The 13353-nt window shown below is 39.6% G+C and overlaps 1 protein-coding gene across 2 annotated transcripts in view; it reads left to right on the plus strand.

Moving 5' to 3' along the window:
- The window catches only part of abca4 (ATP binding cassette subfamily A member 4), a 123023-nt gene that overhangs the window by 11257 nt on the left and 98413 nt on the right, over positions 1 to 13353 (plus strand). For both annotated transcript variants that reach the window (XM_031900048.1, NM_001011033.1), the window contains 3 exon segments: positions 1799 to 1940; positions 7392 to 7531; positions 8737 to 8864. In XM_031900048.1, coding sequence (XP_031755908.1) covers positions 1799 to 1940; positions 7392 to 7531; positions 8737 to 8864 — 410 coding nt within the window.

Consider the following 13353-nt stretch of genomic DNA (forward strand, 5'->3'; position numbering starts at 1 on the left):
TGCCAAATGTATTCTTTCAGTGTCCTGCTGAAAATATAGCAATAAAGGAACACTTGAGAATCTTGTGGGTTGCTTCGAAACTAAAAAGCACCAATTTTAGTTCAGGGCAGGTCAAAAAGCTCATAAACTTACTATACTGCTACCAATTGCTTTCCATTTAGTATATTTAGAACTGGAAGCATGCTGCCTATGACACACTGTCGTAATTATGGTAGTGTTCTTAAATAATACCTGCTACAGTGCGCCCAAGTCAACACAACTCTTGCTCAATACAATGGCAAGTGGTTGCTGGATCATGGTGTCAAATAACCTCTTTATTTGACACTATAGTTTTAATATAATGGTGAACCCAAACATGTGATGTATGGGCAACTGGCCCTCAGTGGGTGCCTATGTATTCCAAATGATTTCTCATGATATGCTATATCAGGGGTCCTCAAACGTTTTAAACAGGGAACCAGTTCACGATCCCTTAGATTGTTGGGGGGCCGGGCTATAATTAGTCCTCAAACTACTGCCCCCCCTGGCCCGTCCTCACCCCTGGCTACTACCTCTCTGCCACAGCATAGTCCTTGGCCCCAGTGTGTCACGCCAACGTGTCACACCACCCAATGCTAATGATTAGCGCCAGCCAGTGTGACTTGGTGATTTGACGCACTGGGGCCGAGGACTATGCTGCGGCAGAGAGGTAGTAGCCAGGGGCGAGGACGCAGTGGGGGCCATATAAATTACCTCGGGGGGCCGTAGTTTCAGGATCCCTGTGCTAGATAGATTTTCTAAGGTTCTTGGGGTCTATTTTAAGAGGAGTTTTTAGTTATTTTTGGATGAGTATTCATTACAAACCATTTCTTTTTACTTAACGACCAATTTCAGTACGATCCCACAATTATCGTAAGTTTAGTGTGCACCACTCACATACATAAACTATATATACAACCACTAATACATAGTTACATAGTTACATAGGGTTGAAAAAAGACCAGAGTCCATCAAGTTCAACCCATCCAAGTAAACCCAGCACACACAACCCACACCTACCAATCTATACACTCACATACATAAACTATATATACAACCACTAATACACCAAACGATAGCACATCTGGCAATCTTTCATCCGATATTAGCCAGAAAATCAATCAGGCAGGTTTAAAAATTTTCATCATTAGCAATGAAATTTGTCCATCGTCCAATTGTTTCCAGGACCAAGCAGGCATTTTCCCTTCTACTAGACGATATTGCTTGCAGCGGTCGTTTTCCTTGATGGACAATCATACTTTAAAACAATTATTTCATGATAAGCTTGGCTGTACAATATTGAAAAGATCTTATAGTAATCTACACGTGTATGGCCAGCTTTAGATGTAATATGTATATTTACTTGAGATCACCTCTTATGGATGAATACATGATAAAGACTAATTCACAGGTATCCTATGTGAAATGTCACAAATCAATGTAAGTGCTCCCATGTCTGTTCTTCCTTACCAATATATATCACATTTAAACAATGATGAGTGTTTTCTCTCTTTGTTTAAAATGTGTTCTGTTATCAGGCATAGAAAAATTCCCCCAGCACCCCAGGCACTGTGGATCATAGGACATCTAGATGTGCAGTGCAAACACATATGATATGCATACCTTTCGAAAGATAATAATATCCAGACACTTAAGGAGTAAAAGGAGACTTAACATAAAAGGAATGCGACATGTAGGCCTCTAGTGTTTTGACAAGTTTTCTTTTAAACACAAAACTGAGTTTTATTATTTTTCTTCTTCTGTTTATTAATTTGAACAGGCCATTTTCCAAACAAGGCTATGCCGTCGGCAGGGTTGTTGCCATGGTTACATGGAATTTTCTGCAATACCAATAATCCTTGTTTCAAAAGTCCTACACGGGGAGAGTCTCCTGGCGTCGTTTCAAACTACAACAATTCCATGTAAGCAGTCATGCCTATACTAAGCGATTAACCTGGATGGCAATATATTTACATTCTCATGATATCTCCTTGAAACAGTGCCTTTGTTTGGAATTCTTTATACTGGCTATATGTCATGATGTCAAAACAGAAGTTCACCTCTAGGTGAAACGTTCTCCTGCACCCAATGAAATTCTACTTTTTAAAATACCTTTCTGCTTATGTTCTCTCTGAAGAGAAGACAACAATATTTATTTTATGGAGAAAAAGATTCAAAACGAAAATGTCCAGCTTTTAGCTGCAGGGGTATCATGTAGGGTTTGAGGTTGAACATTTCTACAGGAATGGGGGTGGAGTTTAGGACATCTCTGATGATTCCCTATGCTTAATCCTAAATAATAACCCTGACTTTGTTGAATTTCATACATGTGTGGCAGTAGAGGATATGTTTACAATGGGGTACAGGTATGGGAGTCATTATCCGGAAACCTGTTATCCAGAAAGCTCCGAATTGCAGAAACCTCCCATAGACTCCATTATAATCAAATAATTCAAATTTTTCAAAATGATTTGCTTTTTCTCTGTAATAATAAAACAGTACCTTGGACTTGATCAAAACTAAGATATAATGAATCCTTATTGGAGCCAAAACACCCCTATTGGGTTTATTTACTAGATAGTAGACTTAAGGTATGGAGATACAAATTACGGAAAGACCCCATATCCGGAAAACCCCAGGTCCCAAGAATTCTGGGTAAGAGGACCCATACCTATGCCTAGTAGTTGTCAAGAACAAAATCCAGTACAGGGATCTCACAGTATTCACACAAATTCTGGCTATACATGATAAGCTCTGCTTGTTTGGCAAATCGTTACCCAGTATTGAGGTTGGGAATATCAGGAGAGCCAAACAACTGGATTACAGTGGCAGTATGCAGACTTTTGGAGTGAGGGCCACATTTGACGCTCAGGCAAGTGGAAGGACCCCACATAAATGCAGATAAGCTGCTGACTTGTTCTGAATGGTATGAATCTGTATTTTAAACCTGCCTCTGTATGACCACCTACATCCCCATAGAACCCTATATCCACGGTAACCACCTTTTCCTTAACCCTATCCCATCTATGTACCTTATTCTGCAAATGGTATATAGTATATATTAGTAATCAAGAAAAAATAAATTGAGCAGAAAAACTTAAGTTAAATTCACTAAAAGGTCCTGAATGTTAAACAATTAAATCAACACATAAGTTTTTTTAGTGAAAAGAACAAACATTTATTGGCTCAGAAGATTTAACACAAATTCAAAAAAACATAAGCCATACTATACCAGAGTGGAAAGGAAAACCCAGTGCCTCATGGTACCCACTCTCCTTCCTAATGCGTTTCGCACCATTAGGTGCTTCATCAGAGGAAGATGGTTTATGTTTTTTTGAATTTGTGTTAAATCTTCTGAGCCAATAAATGTTTGTTCTTTTCACTAAAAAAACTTATGTGTTGATTTAATTATATAGTATATATTACCTTTACATGATAGGTTAATTTTTTTTGTGGAACCAGGGCCTTGTCCCGACCCTTCCAACACTGTAGCTACCACTTTGCCATAAGGCTCAAGTTAACAGAGACAGAAGTACCCTTTGCTGAAAATAGCTAAAATCCCCTGTGTAGTTTGATCTAATAGCAATTTTGTGGTAGGCCAATGAACCTTTAAGTATTATTCTGACATCTGAGTACCAGAATGATACTGAACCCATTTATCATGATTACAAAGCAATTTTTTCAGATCTGGGATGACCCACCATTTATTGAGGGTGTCTCTGTCAATGAAGTTTGGTCAGTTGGTCCAGTCATTTATTATCTGACCAAACCTATGAATTATTACTGTGTGTTGGGATAAGGTTTACATCTAGACCTTATTTACTGCTTCATATTACAAACTAAATGGTCTTAATTCCACTGTGAAACATACGTGACAAGGCAGGACATGGCCGAATGTTCAAACACCTCCCAGTTGCACAGTTCTGGAATTCTTTCTTTACACTGGCATCACTATCATTGTGCAGCAGTGCCCTAACTATATAATACACTTAAGGGGGATTGTAATAAAAATCACAGGAGATGTGTAAAATGGCATTTTTGCGAATGTTTAGCGCTGTTTGCTATGTAATACTATTCAGTAAACATTTATTACATTGCAAATGTTTAACATCTGCTAAAAGAAGTTTTATTACATTCATTCCCACGTGCGTAAACTAAAAAAATCACAACTGCAAACTGTCACCCATGGTCCCATTGCAACCATTTATTCCATTAGCAATACATATTATAGTGCAATACAGGCTTTGTACCTAGAGTCCATTTTCAATATGCAGCTCTGGAAATGGACCTGTGACCTTGGTTGCCTACTAACTTCCCGGGACCCTTCATTTATATGGAAAACATACTTAGCTTATATCACAGAGAAATATCAGTAAATATCTAAAATCTTTTCTAATAGAAACTGACATCTGTTATAAATAAAAGGGAAAAATTGAGGACAATGAAAAGTAAATAATGGCATTACACAGCTAAGGAAATATTTGATGTTTGGACATTACAAATAACAAGGACTTCATGTCTTTTTCATGCTTTTTAAAGTGCAATCAAAACAATATTTCAGTTCCTGCAGGAACAATGACAGAAATGCAGACGATGCCTGCGCACTGCCGGGGTCACCAACAGACAGGGCAAAGACCTTTAAGTGCAAACACAGTACAATGGCAAATACCACACAAGCAAATAGTAAACCCTACCTTGCCTCACATGCTGCAGTGTGTTATCATTGCAACACAAAAACCTCATTGTGAGCCCAAGACTGACTGTTTCAGGATATATGACATATATGATAAGAAATTAGCGGTGTGGTATTTATCAAGAGTTTCATTGTAATGACTTGTTTATCCCCTTCTAGTAAAATGTATGGTATGTAAAGAAATGCTTTTTTTGATAAATAGGTTATTATATGCTTACATGTCATATGCAATGACAGCTTTATGCCAAAAAAGTGCTACTGGCCTATGGCAAGCAGCCTGTCTTTTACTCTGCCGGGCTAACTAACTGGCGCTTTTGTAAACAAAGACTGTTTCTGCTATCAGCCCTCAGCTTTTAATAAATTACAATCTGTTCAGCGAATTCTCTCAGCAATACCCTTTCTCAACCCCATGTTCTTGAAGGGCCAGTGATTGCATGTGTCGGGCCTGATTTAAAAGTGCATTGTAATTCCCCTCAGAGTTACACTCTTAGCATTATATTTTATAGCTGAGAGCATCTGGCATACATATACATGTTCTCAGTATAAACATAGTCTTCATTATGAAAATTCTATGTTAAATAGGAACTGCCTGTATTTGGGCATTTACACCAGGGCAGTTAGCTTTCCCAGGTTCACTTGTTAACTTGCTGGAGCTGGGGGCCACTACTCTGCCTAGGTGTGGGCCAAGTGATCCCTCCTCGTATTTTCCCTGGCTAGGGTAATATACACCAAGTTTTTTTTTTTATGCAGATCAATATTAACACTCTCCCTACAGCCTGCTAGAATGTAGAGCAGGGGTGTGTCTCTGTGGGGCCTAACGACTCAGTCTAATTACTAATAAATAGTGCTCACTTGGTGTAGCTTTGTTGTGTAGGGGCACCAATGCTGCAATAATTTAGTTGTAGTTTACATCTCCAGTCAACAGTCAAGCAGTTCTCTATGGTTGCACATTCTGACCACGGCTTAAGGACCTTGTTGCTGCGAGCAGCTGCCCCTACCCAAGGAAAGCAATGCTCTTCCTGCTTTTCTTCTCAGGAATCTGCACATTCCGATACTATGAGCGCCTCCTGTTCACTTTCCTATACAACTACATGGCGCTCTGTTCATGTACTCAAAGATTCTTTTACTGGCTGGCTTAGCAACAGGAGCACCTGCAAGGACTGATTTTAGGGTACTTTACCACATCCCTGCATATAGTGGTGCATGTTAATGTTGTCCTCAGTATTAACAATCCTGATTTACACTCAACTGCAGTGTAAAATGTAGTATTTTAATTTACATTTAGCAAAAGGTGACTGATCTAATTCCTTAAGATACAAGCTTATCAAGAGTATGGCAATGGCCTGGTACCCCAAAATAATAAAGCTTAAAATACAAACTGCATCCATACTAGATTTTTGTCATAAACACAGAAAGAAATCGCCAGCGCTCGGTCTAACCCACATTCTGGAGTTGACCGGCTGCTAGAAACGATAAAAAGCCATTATTTATACACAAAAAGAAAGAAAGATTGCCAGCGCTTAGTTTGCCTTTTACAAAAAAATGATTTTTACAAAAAAATGAGTAGATTTTTGTCATGCAGTGTACAATGATGTATAAGCTGCCCTCACACAGACTGATTTGAACGTATCATGTAGAACTCGTATGAGCCTTTATCCATGGGAGTAGCTACCAAGATAGTGATTAAAAGTCTGAAGCAATTGCGCCACAAGGAAGAAATGGGTTGGATGATGATGCCTACTAGTGCATTTATGTGATCATATGTAGCAGGAAACCAGTCTGAATTACTCAGACAGCACAGTGTACACAAATGATTAAAGGGAAAGTTTTCTAACACCCTCCCACAGTGGAAAGATTTGAACTGAGGGGTTTCTATGTGTATCTGCCACAGTTTGCCATATATATGCCCTTGTGGAAAGATGTATGTGGGGGAAACAATACAGAAAATTACACAGTATATCACAGCATAAATCTATGATCAATGTAGGAAATATGTTTTTTCTTTTATCTAAGCACTTAAAGTGATACTCACACTAAAAAATGACTCTTCAAAATATGAATGTACATAAAAAGCTGCCTATAGGTCGTGTTGTTAAACCTGACTGTTTTGCCAACCTGACTGTCCCTTCTTAATCTGTCAGTTATAGCTTCTAATGCGAATGAACTTCTGCAGCCCCTTATAGAGGGGCATGGGGGGTCAGATACGTAATATAAAAGCATTGGGCAAATACTTTTATGGCAAAATTATCAGTATCTCTTTAAGGGAACAAGGACACACTGCTGACCAATTGTGGTATACAGTTTTAGAATCAGTTTCCCCAGTGAAAAGGGGAGGAGACCGGGAACCCAAACTCAGAGAGTATCAGTATGGTAGATACAAAAATTAAATTCTCTTTATCCCAGGGATCTAATAAGGACTTTTACTTGTATTTATGAAAGGATACTTTTATTATTTATTACTTGTTTGTATTGCATTGTTAAAGAAATGTAATGCTGTATTGCACACTTGTATGTTTTATACAGCTCCTTCATGGATAGAACCCTGTATTGAGCATAAAGCATAGTAATGAATTACTGAATGAGAATTGGATATGATTCACGAGTTAGTGTAACAGCCTGATTTTGGATTAGCATGACTTTCTGGCTAACCTATAAGCAATTTTTGTCTTCTCTCTCCAAGCCTTGCTCGGGCCTATAGCAATGCCCAAGAAGTTCTTCTGGAAAAGCCAGAGATCCGTCACTTGAGTAGAATGTGGAAAGAACTTTATACAATGTCGAACTTGATGGATACCCTAAGGACCAACCCTGGAAAAGTTTCGGGCAAGTCTAAGTGTTTTTTTTTTCAATATTTTAGTAAATGATGCCCCCACTTTCTATAAAAGAATTTTATATGTATTTTGTATGTCTATAACAGTGAGTAAACATGTAAGAAGTGAATGCAGTTTGCCTCTCGAGTAGATGTTGACCAGTCTGAATGTGGCTCAGGGGTGTTTCTATACCCTTTGTGCCCTGAGGCAGCCTTTCCTTTGCCGACCCCTGTGCTTACCTTCAGGAGCATTGGTTGCTGGAGGCTATTAGTTTAGCAAACCAATACTGACACAGTGACATTTTACTTAACAATCTGGCCAATCATTTTCACACTGCCTGTATGCAGTGGTGCTCAGTGTAAAATGTAGGCAAATGCATTTTTCTTTGATATAGAATACACCTATAAACAACATATTTCAACATAAAATAAATAGAACGTATGCTGAAAATATATTCTGCCTATCCTTTTCATTTAAAAAAAGATTTCCTAAGTTATTTTTATTATAAAGCAGAAATTGAGATTTATTTTGATTCACACTGTTCGCCCTGTTTAGCTCAAGTAATAAATAAATAGATATTTCATCAGATTTCTAGAAAATTACGCAAGAAGGGCAGCATTTACCACATAACTTGCAATGTTATCAGTTAAATAAATACACTTCAATAAAAGACAAACTGTCAGTTTCAAAGAAACCAGTTGACCAATTGCAAACTATCTGTCAGAGCTAGGTGCTGCCTTCAGGCAGATCACAAGGGAGAGAGTTGGGATACAACATTTAATAGGGATGCACCGAATTCACTTTTTTTGGATTCAGTCGAACCCCAGTCCTTTGTAAAAGATTCGGGTACATACTGAAAGGCTATGAGAGGGTTCAATGTCGCGTTACATGACAAAAAGTCATGTGATTTTAAGGACTGGCATTCAGTTTGGCAAGGAGCATGGGTTCGGCCGAATCCGAATCCTGCTGAAAAAAGCTGAAAAAAATTCCCAAATCCCGACTCCAAAATCCCGCCAAATCCCAAACCAAATCCTGGATTCAGTGCATCCCTAACATTTAACCCCAGGCTTACTGGATTGGTAGGCCCTAAATTTTAGGGAAATTTAAGAACAGATGCCTGTTTGTAGTTCAGGTCTCAAAATGGTTGTTTTACTTTACTTCATAATATCATGTATGTACCAGCTTTGAATTCTCTGACTCCCTTTTCTATCACTGTAGGACGTGGGATACGAGTCAAAGATATCCTAAAGGATGATGAGACTCTGACTTTGTTTTTGTTAAGAGATATTGGTCTTTCCGATTCTGTGGTCTATCAGCTCATTAATGCACAAATCCGCATTGAACAGGTGAGAACATGTGGGATGAAAAAAGTGCCTAGGCCTATGCTACCCCCCATATGTCCATTCATTTTTTAACTACGTTTCCAAGAGGTTTGCTGATGTCCATCAGAGACTTGCTTTGACTTGGACAGATGTGTCAGTGTTTGGATTGATTGGTTGATTGATTGACCAGCAAGAGGGGGAGTAATTCTGGCAGATACTTTAATACATGTCCAGTATAACAAAAGTGCTGGAAAGGGTCTAAAGAAAAGTTTTAGAAACCACCAACAGAGATGATTTAATCGGAAATTCCAGTCAAGTTACTCATATAGTCACAACAAAGCTCCAGGCTGTTATCTGTCTACATCAAAGAACAAAGGTCTACAGTACCTGCATAAAATCTGAAGGTGGTCAGCTAGAACCAAAGGCCCAGGGGCTAAATATTAATTTTAGAATACTCATATCAAATGTTAGCAAGGTTGGTAACATTATCCTACATCGTTTATGGCTGGAGACTAATTAGAGTTGGGGTTCAAGCATCAGAATCATTTTTTTGGCCGTTCTGAAATGAATAAAGAGGATTCCTCCAGAGAGGCTTGTGCAAAGTATTCTAAATTATTCTGGCTGCCATTCTCTCTCCCTGTTAATTGCTGTATTTATCTACTATATTTGGCCATATACTGTACCTGACATGGACGAACACCTGCAAAGAACTCTTATATTATTATTATTAATAATAATAATAATAACCTGTAAAAACTTGTCATATTTATTATTGAAAGATACTTTCTTTGAACATCGAAAATAAAGTCATTATTGTTAGGACAAAGTCATTATTAAGTCAAATGAATGGACTGTAAATTCAACTCTCAACTATCACCTTAAGCAATACTTTGTATAAAATATAACAATTAATTAAAGACTTGTTTAATGGAGGTGTCCAGCCACGTACCAGGGAGGATGCAAACTCTTGGCCCTTGCGTCTAATACCCAGAAGCTCAATCACACGCCACTGCCAGCAACTGGCCTCTTCCTGACTGGCAGGCTTGACACTTTATTAACTCTTGCCACTAAGCAACAGCTATTACAGACTCTGCATTCTTATACAGACTGTTACCCACAGGCTTCATAGTTGCAGTCCGAAAATAGTAAATAAGGGACTAAAACATATTATCCAGCATGTTTGTGGTTGAAAGAGCCCACAGGGTCCCCAAAAAGCCTCTTGGAGCCTCCCAGAGACCATTTATTTTACTCCTGCTTAATTACAGGGACCAAGACGCAGCACTCAGAGCTGCCAGGCTTAAATGGAGCGACAATATCATTATATACAGGCTTTTTGCCTACAGTTAGAAAACAAAGAGCTACTTTCACAGCGATCAGAAAGCATCTGAGAGTATCCCATATCCCCTACAGCAGTGCTGTCCAACTGGCGGCCCGCGGGCCGCCCCTCTGTGTGGCCCCCCACCTGTCTGGCTGCTTTGATGGCTTACCTTTGTGTAAGCTTTAAATGGTATCACTACTGCCCCCCCCTGCATGGTTAACACCTCAGATTCAGGCTGTAAACCCCCTGTATTGTTTAAAAATGTAATCCTCTGTGTTGTTCACACCTTTTAATCCCTGCATTATTCAGCTCCTGCAGTATTCACACCTCAGGCTCAGGCTGTAATCACCCCCATTGTTCAACTGTTCACACCTCAACTGTTCACACTGTAGGAGCAGTAGAAACCCACAAATAAACCCTGCACACCATAAAAAGAACATATACTGTGGTGGTACTGCAATTAAAACATTTTTTAATATATAGTTATTGTGCAGACTGTAGGAGCAGTGTCAGCATTGCGTCACCGTAGGCTGCCTGAGTGTGCCATACTCTGCCTGCCCTTTGCTGCCTGTATGTGCCATACACACAGGCAGCATAGGACAGGCAGAGTATGGCACACACAGGCAGGGTAGGGAAGGCAGAGTATGGCACACACAGGCAGGGTAGGGAAGGCAGAGTATGGCACACACAGGCAGGGTAGGGAAGGCAGAGTATGGCACACACAGGCAGGGTAGGGAAGGCAGAGTATGGCACACGCAGGGTATGGCACACACAGGCAGAGTAAGGCACACACAGGCAGGGTAGGGAAGGCAGAGTATGGCACACACAGGCAGGGTAGGGCAGGCAGAGTATGGCACACACAGGCAGGGTAGGGAAGGCAGAGTAAGGCACACACAGGCAGGGTAGGGAAGGCAGAGTATGGCAGGTTTTTGCTGTACTACCATTATTAATATGGCTATGGTCATGCGATAACATGGGTGTGGTTTCAAGTGGGTGTGGTTTTAAAAAGGGGAGTGGTCAAAACTAGCTTCCATTATCGGCCCTCCACCACGGAGGCCGGAAAAATTCCGGCCCTCGGTACCACAGAAGTTGGACAGCACTGCCCTACAGTATGATGTATGCGGTAAGGCTCCAGATACAAGATGGAGACCATGTACAGTTACTACTCCTTTGACAGCGCCCTTGATACTCATGACTGTTGCACATCACTAAAAATTACTCAGCTACCTTTAGCAATACTCTGGGTCTGATTTTATTTCAGAGCTCTGGTGCAAAGATAGCTGCTTGTTAGATTTTTGATTACATTGAGATTTTTGTTACAATATAGAGATTTTCTTGGATTGTCAGTTTGCAGACACGCTCCCTAGATGCCGTTACAGTTTCAGGTACTAGACCCGCCAAGGTTGCGAAGATGGATAGGGTGGGCTAGAGATTTTTGGTTCGGGATAAAATGTTTTTTGTTTGTGTTTAATATGTACCTCCATGTATTTATAGTATGCAAAGTAATTTCTTATAACTGTGATACAGTAATGAACTTTGCTCACACTGCCACAAAGCCCCCTTACTGTCTGTTGTAACACACCCCCTTAGACAGGCTATGGTTACTGAGCCCTATTTGGTTTAAAAATGAAACCGTTGCATCCCAAAACCAAAAAGCCTATGTAGAATACTGGGTATTGAACTCAGCCTCCCTCACTATACACCTGCAACTGCCTCGCATTACAATATCTTTAACAAGAAAGGCATTACTGTACCAAACCCAGCGTATCTTTGAGAAAGGAGACAAAAATAGCAAACTCCAAAATTACTTTCCAGACCCCAAAATAACTCTACGACAAAGTCACACATTTGCCTTGATCACGGTACTCTACCTACTACAGAACCCCAGGGAATCATAAGACAGTTTGCTAACTATTACAAATACAGCTACAATCACTTACTCCCAACTGGCACATACTTAATCCACCTTTCTCCTCAATGCAGATGCCAAAATACTGGTCAATGTACTAGCAGTAAGACTACAGAAAATGGTTCCTGACCTTGTACACCCTGAACAATCAGGTTTCATTCCCAGTAGATCCACTGATATTAATTTACATAGTTACATAGTTAAGTTGGGTTGAAAAAAACCCAAGGTCCATCAAGTTAAACCCTTCCAAGTGAACCTGGCACACACACAAACCTATACTGACCTATCTATATACTCACATACATAAACTATATATACCAACATCAACACTAACTGTAGATTTTAGTATCACAATAGCCTCGGATATTACTCTAAATGAAAAGAAAAACTCCAAAAGAAAGCCTGGGTCTGAGTATTCCCTTCCCTTCATTCTTAATGGAGAACAGGGCTGCCCACTCTCTCATGTTATTTGCCCTTCCAATAGAACCCTTAGCTATACTGATTAGGAATTCTCTGTGTATTTAAGTTCTTATATATGGTAACATACAGAAGAAGATTTTGCTATACTCAGACAATCTACTAATTTACCTTGCTGGCCCCCAATGAGTCTTTATCTGCCGCACTGCAACTGGTGGACAACTTTGGACACTTTTCTGGACTTAACTGGGAGAAGTCAAAACTTTTCTGACCCCCCACTAAGTTTGCCAAGGAGCAGTAACTAATCAATAAGTAGAATTTACTGGTCACCTGTTTGAAATGCAAACATCTTATTGGTTGCTATAGGTTGCTGCTATTGGGCATTTTATTACATATGGGGGCTAGTGCTCTGCTATACATAAAACTGCATGTGCCATTTCACTATCTGCACTGCAGATTAGCATTACTGTCTTTCTTATTTGTATAACTGTACCTAGAACCAATCTTCTTACTTTCTAATTTATTGCGCAATTTAGATAAGTTGATTGGAAGGAAGAAAGTGTGCAGGTTTATAGTAGGAAGATACAATTAACAGTTTAAAAAACCCTTTTAGAATGTATGCTTTTCCAGCCCTTTAAGAATATTATTATAGGCTGATGTGTTCCTCATCTGCTGGAATTTTCTAACCTGCCCAATAGATATATGGCCAATTTTCATCTAGATATTGGTTGGATAATCCACTAGTCAGGGACCAATAAACTGCTGGCTTGGTCTAGAGGGACCGAATTGACAGTTTTTATCGGTGTGTATGGCCAGCTTTAGTGTTGGCTCAGATAACTGCTGCCACCATGCAGCCCTATCTGCATATC

The sequence above is a fragment of the Xenopus tropicalis genome, chromosome 4 (genome assembly GCF_000004195.4).
Source record: "Xenopus tropicalis strain Nigerian chromosome 4, UCB_Xtro_10.0, whole genome shotgun sequence".
NCBI lineage: Eukaryota > Metazoa > Chordata > Amphibia > Anura > Pipidae > Xenopus > Xenopus tropicalis.